At 33.8% G+C, this 19,814-nt stretch overlaps 1 protein-coding gene across 1 annotated transcript; it reads right to left on the reverse strand.

Annotated features, from left to right (window-relative positions):
- Positions 1-516: 516 nt before the first annotated feature.
- On the reverse strand, positions 517-9,246 carry LOC146919583 (Clathrin adaptor complexes medium subunit family protein). The gene is made up of 13 exons (XM_085713014.1): positions 8,974-9,246; positions 7,703-7,880; positions 7,376-7,466; positions 5,400-5,494; positions 4,940-5,029; positions 4,812-4,860; positions 4,604-4,742; positions 4,241-4,357; positions 2,079-2,169; positions 1,844-1,986; positions 1,484-1,598; positions 982-1,026; positions 517-888 (listed from the first exon to the last, which is right to left on the reverse strand). Exons 1-13 carry the CDS (start codon positions 9,054-9,056, stop codon positions 808-810), a joined length of 1,317 nt encoding a protein of 438 aa, XP_085569140.1. The 5' UTR covers positions 9,057-9,246; the 3' UTR covers positions 517-807.
- Positions 9,247-19,814: the final 10,568 nt, after the last annotated feature.

The following is a 19,814-nucleotide window of genomic DNA, read 5'->3' on the forward strand; positions in this document are numbered from 1 at the left end:
ATTCAAATTTGTTTAATTTATACTTAAACTCTTAAATTTTTGAACAATTTTTTGCAGACATGTTTAGAACATTACTAAAAGTTCTTCCGCAAAAAATTATCGCAAAATTTGATTTCTACATCCAGATTTTATTACTTTTTATCTTTAACTTTTGTCGTTTTAAAAAATTCATATTTAATTCATTTCATGTCTGAAAATTCTAAATTTTAGTAAACGAACCTTTCATAGTGTTCTAATTTTGTCTCAAAAAAATCGTTCAAAAATTTAAGAGTTTAAGGATAATTAATCAAACTTTGTTTTAGCAGGGACTAAAATTATAAGTAAATTTTTTTTTTATAGGGACTAAAAATGCTATTAAAATTAAGTAAGGACTAAACTTACAAGGTCGCTATTTTATAGGGACTAGAAACATAATTAACCCTTTTCATAAAGGATTACCGTTACTATAGTTTCACCTTTATTATCTTTCTGTCGAGAGGATGTCTTCCATCGAAGCAATCTCATACCATACAAAAATTACAGAATGCATCACTCAATAAACATTATCATTAAAATACAATACAATGTGTACAGGGGATATAGAGAGAATCAATTTATGTTTCCATTAACAAGATGGCTTTGGAAACCAAAAATATTAAACTGATTTTTCACACGCAAAATATAATGAATGAGAAACACCTCAACCTTGAAGAAAAAACACCCTGCAATAATGGGATACCTAGATTGAACTGCACCTTTAATTATTTGAGATTGCATCAATCTCCACCAATTAATCCCTGAAGTTTGAAACCAGAAATCCCAATGTGTCTAGCACCTAATCTCATATGATCCTGCTTTTGTGATATAGCGAACCCATTCAACAGTGTTGTACCCACTCTTTTCCCACACCTTCAGTAAATTAGATAAAATCAATGAGTTTCAAAAAGATGCAAAAAAAAAATAAATAAATAAATAAAGAGCATACTAATACATGACAGATACCTTAAGAAAACGGACACGTAAACCAGATGCTGTGAACATGGGAACCTGCATTAAATAGAAATAAGATAGGTAGATCAAGCTACTGCATAAAGCGAAAGACAAGTTTAGAGAGATGTGCCATGCAGGTGAATGTGACATATTACTTCAAAAGTTTTGCCTACGGTGGAGGAACAATAACCACAACAACAGTTGCCCAAAATGAGAATAGCGTTTGAAAAAGAATAATTTTTTATCAAGATGCAATTGAAGAAGTGCATATGCTGCAAACCGTGTCTGCCAGTGCAAACTAAAACAAAAGAGTATATGCAAATCTGATGATGAATACACAGGTTCTAATCCAGAATTTCACTCAATAACATATTTTTAACCTGACACTAACTAAGCTAAGATAAATTACACATCCAACAGATTTCATGAATAAGCCTTCACAAATACTTCTACGGTAAAATCAGGATGTTTCATCTTATTTTCATGGGATGTGTTGAAGAAACTGATAACAGACCTGAAACTCCATCTGAATAGGTGGTCTAGTCCATGATTTCTTTTCAGTCATCGTAGAAATAAGTTCAATTTCTGCGCTCAAGGTTGGCTCAGTTTGCCCAGGGAATTTTCTTATCCTGCAAATTAAGTTGTTTTTAGCTTATATAAATTCTCAATAATATCCTATGAAGACAGCATGCAACTTATATGAAAATAATTTAACCAGGTTATGTATTTGATTATAGACATAGCTTACAGCTGATACATAAATATAAATACTTATGAATAAACACTTCATTCAGTTGTTTACTAAATCATACTCAATAGCCAATTTCAATGACCTTTATTTCACATAGAAATCATAATAAAGCAAGACACTTACTTCCAAACTAAACAATCAATAGCTGCATTATATTTTGCTCGACCGGATGTGACTGTGAAACTCGTTTTTGCTGTTTGTTTTGGCACAGGAATTTTGACAACAACCCCTAGTGCAAACATCTTTGCACCAAAGACACTCTTTACCTGAAAAAACATGTTAAAAAATAAACAAAAGGAACAATTGGAGGATATTTGACCTTCATTCGATTTGACCTACAACATTAAATTTTTCAAACCTTAACATTTACTTCCATCCGTGTTCGACCAAGTTCCTTGATGGTTGGCAATACTTTGAAGGGAAGATTAACACCCTCAGTGATACGATACCTGATATTATAAAAGTCTTTTAGTCAAAAAACTGGCACCATTAAGAATTAATTCGATCCTATATTACTTGTGATTTGTGTAAAACCAAGCGATGCAAATTGATAAAGTAAATTTCTTTCAAATACAAAAATCAGCTTTGAATTTCATGCCAACATTCTCAAGGAGGTGACTATCACTTCAATGGTACAAAAACTATCAAAGAAAATAATCTAACAACAAAGGGAGCATAACAACTACATTACAATAACAATAAAGATATTTTCCCACTTGGTGATGTGGGGTACATGGATCAATTGATGTCAAAATATCCTATCACGAGTCATGTTAATGAAAGCTACTTAAATTCAAAAAAAAAATAATAATAATGGTTTGATGTATAGTTTTCATGAATAAAGGAATTATAAAAAACTTTCTAAATAAATGAAACAAGTCCAGGAAATTGTGAACAGCATCAACAGAAAAAAAAATTCCAGGAAAATATCAGGTAATAGCATGTAAGCTAAATTACGCCCGCAGTCTTTTAAGTTTGACCTATTTCCTGGATAGGCCCTTTAAGTTTTTTTTTTCTTTTCTTTTTCTGAATTGATCTTTTGTGTTATTACAATGTGTCTGCATCGTTAACCTTCAAGCTATTATCAGCTTGCACTGTTGCCCATTCAAAGATTTTCCATCAAAAAATAAGCCATGTGGCCGGATAAACCCCGAAAAAAATCCATATTTATCTTTTTCCTTCTCCCATATCTCATTGAAACCCAGAAAACCCCTTAAATTTTCAGAAGGAAAAAAAAACATAATCAAAACTAAAACTAAAGTTAAACTCTAATTCCCAAATCAAAGTCACAAACCATCTGATTGCATATTCCTCTCATTTCCTAAGTCTCCCCCTCTCATCTCATCTCAGATATGATTGCCAAGAGCAAACAAGCTTTGGATGTTAAGAAAGTAACAAAGAACTTTGGGTTTTACTGGGTATTAGAAAATTGGGTTTTTGCTGGGTTTTCATTTTCTACTTACTTTGCGTATGTGTAACTAGCTAATGGGGAATGGATCCTCTCATGTGATATGAGGGTCCATTGAAACCTCTACCATCCATTCAAGGGGAGGGAGAAAGAGGATTAAGGAAAAAAGAGTTTTAAAGGTGGAGATTATTAAGAAACATAAGGGGGGGAGGGGATTGAGAGGATCCGCTTCCCTAATAACGGGAGTTAGAGTTTTAAAGGTGGAGATTATTAAGAAACATAAGGGGGGGAGGGGATTGAGAGGATCCGCTTCCCTAATAACGGGAGTTATGTCACAGTTTTCATTTATTTATCTAGTAGTTATAATTGATCTACCAATTTGCAGTCGAGACACGCTGCTTTGGAAAGATAAAAACTTTCGCAATGTTGCAAGTCTTGATAGCAATATATGTCAACTTCTTAGGATGGGTATAACTTGATAAAATGGAGTACTAGACGCCCATAAGTAGGATCACCAATGAAGTGAACCTTGTGACTCTATCCTTGGTAATAAAGAGAATTGGGTGAGTCCCCGTGAGCATAGCTCAGTTGGTAGGGACAATGCATTATAATATGCAAGGGTCGAGGTTTGAACCCTGGACACCCCACGTATTCACCTTAAAAAGTGAATTCTAGCCACTAGGCTACTTGACCAAAAAGAAAAAAGAGAGAACTGGGTGAAAATGGGGCAATTGTAATCAATATTTTCCATGTTCACTTAAGCTCTCAATGTTGTTTAAGGTGGACTATAGGAGTGTCTTAGGTGGAACAAAGCTCTTTCAAAGGAGAATTAAATCATAACATAGAGATGCAATAATCCGTTTCCCTATCAAAGTTTGATGGTGATGAAGATCTACCACGAAATAGGATATCAAGTGCCTAGCACAAAAGTTAACAGAAGCTCGGAGAGTGGCTTTGAATTAGTAACTAGCAAATGGTTTAAAGGGGGCAGAGAGATTGAATTTCAAACCCTTCTACCCACTTGTCCTATTTCCTACAAAGGTGTGTGTGTGATATTTTTGGTGTAGGTTCATAAAATTTGACAAAACAAGAATCAACAGGCATGAGCTTACTTCATCAGTTCAAATTCACCATCTGGAGGCACAAAACTAACAGTCTTCTCCGAGTTGAACCTCGTCAAATTTACACATTGATGGAAAGTGACATCATCAAGCTCAATAGTTTTGCCACTGCAAAATAGATTTGTTGATAAATAAATTATCAGAATATTAGAGCAAACAAAACAGGAGGGTCTAATGTCTTCCCAGTACAGCATGTTAAAAGGGCCAAATTGGAAAAATGAGAAAGTGAAAACAGCAACCATATTATTTACTATGGTAACATAAAGACATAAGCACAACTTTTACATAAAAATGTCAAAGGAAAATTTCATCGGGAGGAAAAATGTGGGGAAATCATGTCCAGATGATAAATACCTTTTAGTAGGGCGTGATTTAAGTTGTGACTCTTTCTCAAGGCCAATCTTGTCATTCAAACCCAACTTCAAATCAGGCATTCCAGATAGAAAGCACTTCATAAGAATCTTCCCCGTTACATCACAGCGCAGAACAACGCCTAAAACCATAAAACAGTTAGCAGGCAATCTAGTAAACAGCGCAATCAAAGGACGTGATCATAACTCACCTTTTGACGACATAAGAAGATTCACACTCTCCACAATATCTAGGAACACCTGTAATATACAATGTTGTAAAATTGTAATAGAATGGAAATAATCATAAAAAATGGATATCAGATGGTAGAAAATCCACCTCGTTCTTTTTGTATACAAGGCCTTCTCTCCGCCAACCAACAGCACCCGTAACTTGTAACGTCGCATTTGGAACAGGTCTCTCTGATGCCTGTTTCTCCCAACCGTTGCACGCATTAATAAAGGAAATAAAGGACTTGATGGAATATTCAACAGACAATACATATTAAGAAATAAAAACAATAAAACAAAGAAAAAATTGAACCAATAACTTGAGATACATAACGAACAGATATCAGTGGGATGTCCCCCTCCCCAAAAAAAAAAAAATGAATTACAGAGACAAAATTTTCTTGTGCGTATTATCTTGAAATTTGGTATATATCAGTAGGCAAATATTACTCTCCAAGGTTCCCTTTTAAAAAACAATGTTTGTATGCGCCATGAACATGATTGTGTCCTATCGCATCTGCGACCATGTCCTTATTTCAAGGTATTTACATAAGCACGTGCAAACTAACCTTGGATGAAAAAGGGGAACGGACTCCTTCTTGAGTGATATAAAGCTTTAAGATCTCCGGTGAAAGATTTTGTGGATAACCAAAGTCCATGATTTCTGCAAATACGTGCAAGTAGTTATCACTAACCCATCCAATGATACAAATGATAAATATGTTGTCGCAAAAACAATACATGGTCTTTCATTATAGTTATACAAAGTTATTGAACCTGTTAGCAAAATAGATAGATGCACAATGCAAAACACCTTATTAAGTTATCAAGCAAAAGCACTGCTGCGGTTTCATTTCAAATACACAAGCGCGAAACATTAGCTACTACCACTGCAGTTCCCTGGGTTATTATCTATTGGCTTAAATATGTTGTTGGTCCATGCAAATATACCATTTTTTGCTTCTAGTCCCTATACATTTTTTTGTTTGCTTTCAATCCTCGCAAATATATCGCATTTTACTTTTGTTTGCTTATTGTTTTATTTTAGTCCATGTAAAATTTGTTCGAGTTGAAATTGGTCACGGTGATATGTGTGAGTGTAACATCCATTCTAGTCCTTAAGTAGCCCATATTGGAGGGACTAAAATCAAATTCTCTACATATTACAGGGACCAATTTCAACGTAAACAAATATTCCAGGGACTATGTTGGAAATTCCGCCTTCATTGCGGCCCGCCCCTAGCCGCATAATTGTGGCATTTGCCTTGCCTTCACTGCAGCCTCCAACACCTTCATTGTGTTGGGTGTGACGGGTGAATTTAGTCACACATTGCTTAGAGATATGGCATGTGTGGTGTTTATAAAGCATGGGCAGCCCTCACCTTACAAGCGGGTTTTGTAAGGATGAGTTAGGCACAATATAAAATCTGAGAGACTAAAACAAAACAACAAGAACCATAAACAATAAGTGGTATATTTGCAAGGACTAAAAGCAAAGAATTTTTTGCAAGGATTAAAAACAAAAGTGTGATATTTGCATGGACCAAAAAACATATTTAGACCTTATCTATTTTAACCAAGGTAGTTTACATTAAATTCCCTAGAGCTGATGGAATTATGACTATCATTTTGGTCGAACAATTATTACTGATATAACTTAGAGTTTGCAACAGGAATGAAAATTGCAAGTTTCAACGAAAACTATGTATCTCACCCTTAGCTAGCCTAGAGTTTCTGTCAACTACAAGATAAACGTAATAGTTTACAAGAGGATTATTTATCTTTTTAACATATAACGACCCAGTTCGATAAACTGTGTCAAAAAAAACAGTGAACGGTGCCATATGTGTGTTTTATTTCATATATTTCAAGCAACTTCTAATTATAAATTTTGTAAGGCACATAATAATGCTCATGCATCGTCCTCTTCATATAAGTACCCAATTTTTTATGCAAACCAGAAAGATAGAGAAAAAAAATCATCCCAAGGAGAATGTTTGGTTTTACTACTAAGACAAATGAATAATGGTTGATACTCAAAAGTGAAGAATCGTAACTATTACAGCGTAAAATGAGAAGTTTGGAAACTATGAAGTAAAAAAAAGAAGAAAATTGGAAAACACGAGAACTAGCTTCTTAATGCTAACTTGCCATCTCCCATGATTCCAAAATACCCCATCTCCTATTCATAACCGTCTGGCATTTTACACTCTCTGACCCCCACTCAATTCACACTTGCATGACCGCATCTCTCCCAGTATTTTTCCTCCACTCGTCCCTTTTTCCCTTATTATTAGTTATATTGACATAGAATGCACCTTCTAAAATCAAGGGTCCATCACTTTCACAAATGTAAATCACTAACTCTTCGATTCATTAAAAAAAACTTGGCAAGATATAAGAACATAGCTAGAAAATATTCTCCTAACTAACAGCACTATTAACTAAAATCCTTGCATTAGCTTTCAGCGGTGGCAGGTATTACAAAACAATACCAAAATTAAACTTTAAAGGAATTTAATTCATCAACATGCAGATTACATACCATCTAGAAGCTCGTAAATAAGTACAAAATTGTTGCGAATTGCATCCTCGTCAAAAGCGCCACCAAAATATGATTTGAATAGTGCAACAGCCTTCAGAGAAAATAAGATATACAACAATCATTTATATAATCACATGCAAATATTAATTATAATCAAGCATCAAGAATAAGATGCACAGAGAAATCCTATGCACAAGCAACAAAGACATTAAAGCCTTCGTCTCAGATAGAGTTCAAAGGATGGATAGAATACAAAATGAATCATCATAATGTAATGGACAAAGCCAAACATCAGATAAATGGCAATGAAAATCAGATGTTAAATACCTCTACAACAAACTTGAAAGCACAAGCTACATTAGCATTGGTACTGACAACAATCACAATATAGACATTGCTGATCCTCATGTAAAAGAAAGAGCATCCACCAATCTGCTTCACAGGACAGGTACCAAGTTCTTTCGTTTGCATTATATGCGTCCGAAAAGCATCAACCATATTTCCCCTGTAAAGCAACAAATAATAACATACAGTCAAGCACTCAATAGTATCATAAATTAACCTCTAACAACTCAATCAACAAATCCAGTGTTCCCGAAAAGGCTTTAATATTATGAACTAGTCCTAGTTTCTTTTATAAATTATATTTCTGCCCGATGTTTCGATTTCTGACTCAAACACAGATTCTGTATCAGGTTGGTGTGTTCCACTACCACCCCGAAGTTTTTTCACCGCAACTATGTGACCCGTTTTCACCTTCACTTTAAAACCCAGACCCGAACCCCCTCCTAATAAATTCTCATTTGTTAAAAAAGGAATTATATCTTCTTCATTGAACCCTACTCTCTGAAACACGGTTGTCATAAAAGCCCGTTTGGATTTTCCAACAAAAGAAGGGTACTTTTTCTTCAAAACCACAAAAGAGACGCAAAAACCGATACAACAAAAGAAACTAAAACAATTATAGCAACGGAAAAGGGATTGTGTTTCAAACAAGAAAAAATATTTTCATAAACATTGCTAGTACATAAACCCGGGTTACCTATTAGACACGACAAAAAACTTTATAGTTATAACCGGTAGGTACCTCAACGTTAGGTTCATTAACTCAACCGGAAACGGCAAGATCATGGGATATCAAATCAGCCAAATTACAAAATTCCGGTGGGAAATTTAAACCGGTAAAGCTACAAGTTTAACTCATTTAATTCAGTCCATGAAGTAACATTACCGGGAATCGCTCCGGTAAACATATTCTCCTGCATATTACCAGACAAATTCAAGGGTTTCCCGAAGAGGCGTTAATATTATAAACTAGTCCTAGCTGCATTACACTAAAATGTTCTACATATCTAGCACAAGAAAAATTTCGAAAATTGAAACTGTGATGCCATAACATACACGCTTCAATCAAGAAATTCTCAATAATTTTCCTATGAGCACAAATCATTCTTCAGAATCCGAACTCAAAAACTAGGTCATAACAAATTTGAGAGTGTGAAAACATAGAAACGGTTCATTTTGATTTCGTTTCATCAGTGAAGATCTCTACTGAGAGAGAGAGAGAGAGAGAGAGGAGGAGGAGGAAGAGATTTTACCCGACATCGTCGCGATAGAGACGATTGATGAGAACGTCACCACGGAGGTTCAAGAAGTAAACAGCGGAAGCAGCCACCGGCATCTCCGATCCAGTGTATCAACTTCCAATTTCACCGACGGAGAGGTTCGCCGGAAGAAGATCAATCGGAAACGGTGGTTTCGCCGTAGATCTGTGGAGGAGCGAAAACGAAACGACGTCGTCGACGGTGAGATGAGAAGCGAAGAGAAGAAGCGGAAACAAAATGAGAAGAAAAGTATTCAGACTCCGTTATGAGTCGTCGGATTGACGATACACCACCGTTTGACAATACACCTCCCTTTGGCACGTGCGTCTTATGCACTGTCAGTGTAAATTTAAGTTGTGTGTTCATGTAAGCAGCCTTAATTTATTCAGAGATTAATGACGGTGCATAGACGATCCAAAACAATTTTGCATATATAATCAATCAAAACCATTCTGAATTGCCACGTAAATTTAAAAAAATATAAATATTTTGATTGACTGTGTGTAGGGGCGGATCCAGACTTTAAGGACATGTGGAGCTAAAATTTCAAATAAATAATACAGTAGTTTAAAATATTATTCTCGTCAAGATTGTGTAAGAAACACAAAAATTCGCGGATCAAATAGTCTAAAATAGAGTAGTGTACGCTCTTACAAAGGTGCTAAAAGCAAAAGAGCAAGCACCTGCCAACCCAATACTCAACAATTCCATAAAAATAAACACTATGCAAGCCAAAAATGCTTACGGCTAAAGTGACAGACCACACAGAACAAATCACCAAAACTAAGGGGATGAGATTGAAAGTTGAGAGAGAGGATAAGAAGAGGGCAAGAGGCGCGCAAGACTCAGGGGAAAGGGAAAAAGAGAGTTATTTATTGAGTTAATTCTTGTGTTTTATCAATTATAACAAACAAAAAAAGGAAGGAAAAAACATGTGGAGCTTTAGCTCCACATGGCACCAATGTGCATCCGCCCCTGACTGTGTGTGCAAAATTGTTTTGAACTGTCAACACACTAGTATTAAACTCATATATATATATATATATATATCCATTGTTGGTGTACAAATGTTTTACATAATCTTTCATGATGTGTTATCACGTCATTTACTGAGTTAAAAAATATGACTTTGCGGCGTCTTATCAAATGATTTAATAACAGCTCACATAATGCATGTCTAAGAGTGAACGATATATATAAATTAAACTCTTGTGATGTTAGAGTAGGGTAGAGACGGTTAAAAGTAAAAGTCAAATATTTTTATTAATTTTATGATTTTGATTTGTTGATAATATTTTTTTTAGATCATGTTAACTAGTGTCTTAAGGTTAATGGCGTAAGTTAAAGAGCTACTGTCTTCGGGCCTCTTTCTAAAAGACATTTGAATGAATAAAAGTTTATGTATCTAGTCTAAATTTTGAATCAGATATATCAACTTTTGTTACCTCAAATGTCTCTTATAAACAAGACCTAAGGGAGTAAAAAATAAATTAAGAAATAAATTCTACACCAAAGAGATAGATATTTAAACTTTGGATTAAGACTCGTTTTAGTCCATGAGAAAATTCACAAGACTCAATTTAATTAGTGGAACACGCAAATATTTAAACTTTCAATTTCTTTACTAACAAACTACTAAATAATCTCTTACTTTCACTTTTTTATTTCCTCTGTATCTTTTTTTGTCAAATGGCTAGTGGCTAGAAATTCACCTTTTAAAGTGAATAGGTGAAGTGTATTGGGTACGAAAACTATTTCCTATATATCTATCTGTATTTATATTATCCTTTATTATAAAAGCTAGACTTGGTTAGCAAACATGTTGCCCTAATTTGCCCTAATCCCTAGCATTTTTCCCTCCTAAACATGCTAATCTAATCTCACCCGTTGATTCAATCTCTATATTCAAACTCCTCATTTTCTCTCATGTAACTTAGTTAATGCTAATTGAAAACGAATAATGCACTTTTAATGCAATTGAAAACGAATAACACACTTTTAATGGCAATTGAAAACGGAGTTAATGCCAATTCGATTAACAATCCCCTACAAACTTTTTAACCATATCCTCTCCTCATGTTAACTTAAGAAACTTTCAATATTAGCGCTTGCATAGCAATTATCCTCTGCTACCATCATTTTTACATCAAAACAGTTTAGACTTAACAATGGAAAGTGATGCACTAACTCTCTTAGCATTGCACTGCTTGAAGGGTGCAATGTTTCATCTTCGCTTTTTTTATCTCTTATGTGTTGTTTCGTTTATATTTTTCAGCTTGCACTAATTTCTTTGAATCTTTGATCTTTTCAGCTCCATTAGATCCAAATCCTATAACGGATTAGAACTCTTCAACTTGAGTTCCGTGTAACAGATGTGAGTGCAAGATTACTGATACTGTTTTTTTAAAGTTGTGACGTTTCAAATTAAAAGTTCATTTGATCATTTTTCTCGCTTACTAATTTTGGATATATATGTTTTCCTACGCCACTTGGTTAGCAAACATGTTGCCCTAATTTGCCCTAATCCCTAGCATTTTTCCCTCCTAAACATGCTAATCTAATCTCACCCGTTGATTCAATCTCTATATTCAAACTCCTCATTTTCTCTCATGTAACTTAGTTAATGCTAATTGAAAACGAATAATGCACTTTTAATGCAATTGAAAATGAATAACACACTTTTAATGGCAATTGAAAACGGAGTTAATGCCAATTCGATTAACAATCCCCTACAGACTTTTTAACCATATCCTCTCCTCATGTTAACTTGAGAAACTTTCAATATTAACGCTTGCATACCAATTATCCTCTCCTACCATCATTTTTACATCAAAACAGTTTAGACTTAACAATGGAAAGTGATGCACTAACTCTCTTAGCATTGCAATGCTTGAAGGGTACAATGTTTCATCTTCGCTTTTTTTTTTATCTCTTATGTGTTGTTTCGTTTATATTTTTCAGCTTGCACTAATTTCTTTGAATCTTTGATCTTTTTCAGCTCCATTAGATCCAAATCCTATAACGGATTAGAACTCTTCAACTTAAGTTCCGTGTAACAGATGTGAGTGCAAGATTACTGATACTGTTTTTTTAAAGTTGTGACGTTTCAAATTAAAAGTTCATTTGATCATTTTTCTCTCTTACTAATTTTGGATATATATGTTTTCAAGGGTGCACTTATGTTGCCAAAAACCTTTGTCTCTGATTTTGGTGCATCACTAGGTGATTACGCCACTTTTGTCAACCCAAACAACAACCACTTTGAGGTTATGGTTGAAAGGAATCGTGGTAGCGTATTTTTATGACGGCTGAAATGGGGTGATTGATGGAGTTTAGTTCTTAGGGTTTATGTTTTTATAGTGGTAGCGTATTTTTATGACGGTTGTTGTGAGAGTTTGATGTCTGCAGTGCAATTGATAGAGTTAAGTTCTTAGGGTTTATGTTTTTAGATCCATTTTGATGTTTTGAATTATCTTTTCATTTTAATGCAATTAATGTTATTATCTTTCCAATGGAACATATTCAAATTTTAATAAGCCACATATTATAATTCTCGGATTGCATACAGTCAGCAAGTGCAGATCTATTTGAACAAAACTTTACCCTTTCACTAAAAATGATCAAAATTAATGCATTTGAAGCAGGTGTTTTGTGAATTTATTGCCAAGCTGTTATATTCTAAAAATGCACCGTGTAAAACTTTACTGTCTTACTGTCAACATAAAAATTTACCCTTTCACTTAAAACTTTACTGTCAACATAAAACCTTTTACAAATATTCATGGAACTTGATGATATTCATGTAACTTAATGATATTTCATGATGATTAAAAGAAAAATTAGTGGTAGTTATTGTTATTCGAATTTGTAATTGTGCATTGATTTCTATATACCAAGTCAAACTTAAGACTATATATATGCATGATTTCAGCCATAAATCAAAACAAACTTTCAATTCCCTCTATGTCGGAAATGTTGGTGCGCCTGACATGCCTAAAAATGATCAAAATTAATGCATTTGAATAAGACTTTACCCTTTCACTTAAAACTTTACTGAAGTTCTTTATGGAACTTAATGATATTCATGTAACTTAATGATATTTTATTGTGATTAAAAGAACAATTAGTGGTAGTTATTGTTATTCGAATTTGAAATTGTGCATTGATTTCTATATACCAAGTCAAATTTCGTGACATTCATTTAACTTAATGATATTTCATTGTGATTAAAAGAAAAAATTAGTGGTAGTTATTGCTATTCAAATTTGAAATTGTACTTTGATTTCTATATACCAAGTCAAACTTAAGACTATAGAGATGCATGATTTCAACCATAAATCAAAACAGACTTTCAATTCACTCTATGTCATAAATGTTGGTGCGTATGGCATGCCTAAAAATGATCAAAATTAATGCATTTGAATAAAACTTTATGCTTTCACTTAAAACTTTACTGAAGTTTTTTATGGAACTTAATGATATTCATGTAACTTAATGATATTTCATTGTGATTAAAAGAAAAATTAGTGGTAGTTATTGCTATTCGAATTTGAAATTGTACATTGATTTCTATATACCAAGTCAAATTTCGTGACATTCATTTAACTTAATAATATTTCATTGTGATTACAAGAAAAATTATTGGTGGTTATTGCTATTCGAATTTGAAATTGTGCATTGATTTCTATATACCATGTCAAACTTAAGACTATAGAGATGCATGATTTCAGCCATAAATCAAAACAGACTTTCAATTCCCTCTATGTCGTAAATGTTGGTGCGCCTGGCATGCCTAAAAATGATCAAAATTAATGCATCTGAATAAACCTTTACCCTTTCACTTAAAACTTTACTGTCAACATAAAACAGTTTACAAATACTTATGGAACTTAATGATATTCATGTAACTTAATGATATTTCATTGTGATTAAAATAAAAATTAGTGGTAGTTATTGCTATTCCAATTTGAAATTGTGCATTGATTTCTATATACCAAGTCAAATTTCGTGACATTCATTTAACTTAATGATATTTCATTGTGATTACAAAAAAAATTATTACTTATTATTGCTATTCGAATTTGAAATTGACTGTCATCTATATAACAAGTCAAATTTCAAATATTTATGGAACTTAATGATTTTGAATAAAAGAAAAATTATTACTTATTAATATTATTGCTAATCGAAAATTGGAATAATGAATAGATGGTTCAGTAGTAAACAATGTCCACGCCAAATGTCAACTATTGGTATTTATGATTGACACTAACAGCTTTTGGAATTGGAAACGTCATAATGCATTACAAAGCATCATGCAGTAATTTTTTTTTTTGAATAAACATTATGCAGTAATTGGTTTTATGGCTGTAATGAATATGAAATATTACCAATAGAAGACTATGGTCCATGCCATTTAAAACTCTTAAGTATATAAGTTGTATCTTGGTTGTGAGAATACAACTCTTCTGTTCTTTTAGCGTAATGTATATTAAAGTTCAAACCTTTTTTTTTTATGTATGCTACCATTTCATTTTGTTTCTATTGCTGTCGTAGAAGGGAGCATATGTTTAAATGTTGTTAAAATTTCTATCAACTATATATGTTTACATTGCTGCGACTTATTCTTTTAACAACTTCTCAGTAGGACCCGTGCGATAGCACGGGTCAAGAGTCTAGTAAATTGAAAGATAGTAATGCAAAGTGCAAACCCTATTCTCCAACCCTAATATATAGTTTGTTTATTTCGCCCTTCATTTTTTGTCACCTCATTTCAATTTTGTCCTCCCATTTTTATCTCACATTTTTATTCACAGTTATACATATAGAGCTTTTGTGGTGTACATCAATTGTTTTTGTCCTCCCACTCTTATCACACACGACACATGTCTACTCACTACTATACATTACGAAAGCATACGATATGAATCTATACGATGCTCAATCCTCTCTTGCAAACCAAATCATTAGAAGGATTTGTCGATAAAATTTCTCATTTTTATATGTGCTTCAAACGATTTTTTTATACTGTTCATTATGCTAATATTTGTTTTAATTTTGTTTTGTAGCTCCCTTAGTCCTACATCTTTTTCGGATCCTCCAATGATATCTATGTCCCACTATGTTTAGAGTAAAATTACAAGATAGGTTTGACAATGAAATTGATTATCCTATTTTTGATCATCCAATAATATTTACCATTTAAAGAGATTATGTTTTTTTTAATAAATTAAATTAACCCACCCAAATTGGTACCGGAAGAATCGAACCTGAAACATCGGGGAGGAGCACAAAAAGATGATGTTCTTAATCCCACAATTCTTAAAAGGGTCCATAATCTTTTTGTGGTCCATAATCATGATGATATGGAGTCCATGGACTCCATATCATCATGAAAAGAAAAAAAACTCTACCATTCTAGCATAAAGTATTAGCTCTGGCTATTCTGTAAAATATATCGTATTATCAATTTACCTTATATATTGTGTTTGTTTATGACATAAGTTTTAGCAACCTTTTTTTTTTTTTGACAAAAAAGTTTTAGCAACCTATTGAATGTAATTATTTTTTCAGAAGTTATCTTACCATGGCTTTGGAAAAATTGGGTTGTCGAAGACTCTATCTAAAACTGTGTTGGTTGATGATTATGGAGTTATGGACACATGAAACTGTGTTCTTGAATTCATGCATGCACACAACAATAAAAAAACAAGCTATGAACTTAATTTTACACAATTATTGCTTTTGAAATGCTAATTTGAATTGTGTTTAAGTGTAATAAAGTACAGAAAAATATGATACAAGAATTTGTAACTGTTGTGGTTATACTTGCTACGAATTTGCCTACGAATATGCCAACCTACATATACATATATTATGCATTGTTCTTACCAATTGCGGTAAGTTCACGAGAACATAACTGTTTGGTCTATATAGACATAGTAATCGCAGTTTTTTAAAAAATATTAAAATAAAAAACAAGAGCTAAGTTCACCCCAAAAAAAAAAAACAAGAGCTAATGAACTAAACCACGTTCTTTAAAAAAAAAAAAAGAAACTCAACCACATATTTTAATAATTAGTAGCTGTTACTTTATTTATTACTACTTTTAATCCAAAAGAATAACATATGAAATTGAGACTTGAATTTAAAAGAAAAGAATTAAAGGGATTTGTTGTGAAAGTGACTCAAAATTAGAGTTTTGAATTTGTCAAAATCGGGGCCCGAATGGTGCTGTCTGGGGCCCGAATCTGAGTGTTGTTTTTCAGTCTGTTGGTACGACAAAATCGATGGCCGAATGGAGGAATTTGGGGCCCGAATTTGCCAGCAGAAAATATAACAGAATCATATTTTTGGGCTGAGATTTGTTCCAATTATATGAGGGATACTTTTACTATAAATATAGACTTTGTATCAAAGTAAACCTTGATATAAAGGGGGTTGAAACAAGGGTTTATAAGTCAATAAGAAAACTAAGGTACTAGGGTTGGGGTTGATTCACCTTACGAAACACTGTTAGGATTGAGTCTCTTGGTCACGGGAAGAGATTGAGACTTTGGGTAGAATTAGGCGGGAGACTTATTCTTGTAACTCATTGATATATCTTTTGTAAAGATACTCATCATTATAGTGGAATGGATGACTGCTCTCTCCCCCAGACTAGGTCAGTTTTGGACCGAACTGGGTAAACAAATTTTGTGTGTTCTCTCTTTCTTTTCTCTAGTTGTTTTCTACTTTTGTTTGTGTTTATAACTTCCATACACTTTATTTGATTGCTTGATTATTACTTTGCTCCACACATCAAGTATTTTATTGGTGTGAATTTTTCATCGAATTCACAACAGGATTATTACATTGCAAATAATATTAGTCATGAAAAAGAGAAATTTGAAAGCATAAGATGATGAATTAAATTTGTAATGTAGCACAACACTGATGCATAATTTTTTTTTATGATTTTTTTTTGTGGTGGTCGGGGTTTGAACTCCGGACCATGCATATATTATGTGTATTGTTTCTACTAAATCTAAATTTGTTTAATTATGTTTAAACTTTTAAGTTTCTGAACAATTTTTTTTTTGCATAAGTGTTAAGAACATTACTAAAAGTTCCTCTATGAAAAAATATCTCAAATTGTATTTCTACGTCCAAGTTTTTGTTACTATTGTCGTTTAAAAAATTCACATTTAATTCATTTCATGTTAAAAAATTCAAAATTTTAGTAAATGAACCTTTTCGTAATATTCTAAACTTGTCTCAAAAAATCATTCAAAAACTTAAGAGTTTAATGATAATTAAATAAACTTTGTTTTAGGAGGGACCAAAATTACATGTAAATTCTTTTTGTAGGACTAAAAAAAGCTATTAAAATTAAGAAAGGACTAAACTTAGATGTTTCAAATTTTATAAGGACCAAAAACATATTTAACAATTTTTATTTTGATTCCTAGAAATTCCGTTTCCAAATTACGTTGGTGGCCTTTTTAATTGATGTCATTATTCTGCATTTTCGGTTTCAAAATTTAAAAGCTCCAAAATATGATGTTATGTAGTTACACTTTGCATTCAAGTGAAAGCATAATGAGGCAACCGTAGGCTATCAACAAGGCATCATACATGTTGGAGCTAATTTTTTTTAAGGAAGAAATTCATTACATTTCATTAGCTAAAATGTGCCAAATATATGAGGGTACATCATCCATAGTATGGAGGCTATGATTAGATAGAGCTGCCTAAACTTGTTGGAGCTAATCTTTATGTTCTACTTCCATATAACATCTCAATTTTATAATATTGGCCTTTAAAGAAAGTCAGCGTTCTTATGCATATTCGATTTTTATTGGTCTGTTTTAAGAAAGAAAATATCACAACTCCATCATGTGTGCCATCTCTTTCAAAAATAATAATTATATCGTGTGCGAGTTTAATTTCAATGGATTACCACTTCATCTAAGATAAAAAAAAAAAAAAAATCATGCCTTTCATCAATGTACTTGCTTAAAAAAAGAAGATTTCGTATGAGAAGATGTGGTAGATTATTTTTTTTTTTTTGAAGAAGCTAAAATGAAATTTATTTAAAACACAGAATCATAGCAAGCACAAGGAATGGTAAGCTATGAGACTTAAAGAGCAACATACAAAGGAAAAGTGTCCGTATATATGCGGAACACCCAAACAAACTTGCCACAAGGGGTCACCCCGACTTTCTATGGAATCGCAGGTCTCTTTCTAAGTTTACATTGGTGGCTTCTAATTTTTTGGAATGTGGGGAGTGGTTATAATTTTTTCGATAAAAAAAATAGAATGGTGTGTTTTTTTCGTTACGGATTTCCTGGAACATATCGTCGTATTTTTCCATGTATCAAATACAAACTTCTACAAGCAAACCAAAAACACCCTCCACAAAGGTCCTCTAATGCTCACCAAAAACCAGCACCAGCCACCACGAAAAACAATAAACCCCACTGACCCTCCCATCAGCCACCACCACACACCCCTAGCCACCACACAACCACCACGAAAACAACAACGAAAATTTCTGCGACTTTTTCGATGCTCTCTATCACCACTTCATCACCACCACCACACCGCAGATCCGTAACCACAAATCCTAGACCCCCCACCACAACACCACAAGGCAGACTCTTCTCTCCATCGATCCACCAAAACAGCATCGTCGCCACCACTGCAAAACCACCACGTCATCACCACCTTCACCTCCTATCACAGCCAAAACCGTGCCTTACTCCACCACAACACCAACAGAAAATAAAACATGCAACAATTCAAAACGAAAAAAGACACCGTCGTTTCAAAAAGAAACAAAAACAACCAAAACACCGTCGTTTCGAAAAGAAACAAAAACGACCAAAGCACACAAGACCATCGGAGAACAGGAACCTTAACGCCGGCACCGACAGATCTGGCGTTTAGAGGTGGTGCGGAGGACTGGTGTCACTCGTCGCACCACCACCCTGACTGGCTACATCTTGTAAATTGAGGGTTTGGATTGGGGTGGAAGAAGGTGATTGAGACTATAGATGGATGAGATTGGGAAGGAAAATATGACAAAAGAAGGAAAATGTACTGCTTAGGGTTTTTATTGTAAAACTAGGAGATATTTTTATTGTAACATCCCATACTGCTTTCAGGATTGCCGACTAACCCCATAAACCAACACGAGTCTTTTCAGCATGCTTTGTCCTCACTCGCATGCTTACCGGGAAACTTTCCGGTAGGTCACCCATCATAAGACAAAAAAAAAATCATGCCTTTCATCAATGTACTTGCTTAAAAAAAGAAGATTTCGTATGAGAAGATGTGGTAGATTATTAGATGATAAAACTAGGAGATATTTTTATTGTAACATCCCAGACTGCTTTCAGGATTGCCGACTAACCCCACAAACCAACACGAGTCTTTTCAGCATGCTTTGTCCTCACTCGCATGCTTACCGGGAAACTTCCCGGTAGGTCACCCATCATAAGACTACTCCAAGTCAAGCACGCTTAACTGTGGAGTTCCTATGGATTGAGCTACCGAAAAGAAGATGCATCTTGTTGATATGGGTAGTACCTAACAATTCTTATAAGCCTTCCTTCAACCATGTAGTCCCATACCTACACGGCCTCCGGATCCCTCTCATTTCGATGTGATTCGGTTCCTCTTATTAACGTGGGGTCATCCTTACGGATAGTGCCCGTTCCAACTGGCGGGAACCTTTCGTATCCAACTGACGGGATATCGAAAGCCACGTTGTGGGTGTTACATTTATAAAATTTTATCAGTTTACATTTGCACTACTTATATCTTCTTTGTTCCACACTTGGATAACA

This window comes from Medicago sativa, chromosome 5 (genome assembly GCF_051527215.1).
Source record: "Medicago sativa cultivar Bolivia chromosome 5, Bolivia_mono, whole genome shotgun sequence".
Taxonomy (NCBI): domain Eukaryota; kingdom Viridiplantae; phylum Streptophyta; class Magnoliopsida; order Fabales; family Fabaceae; genus Medicago; species Medicago sativa.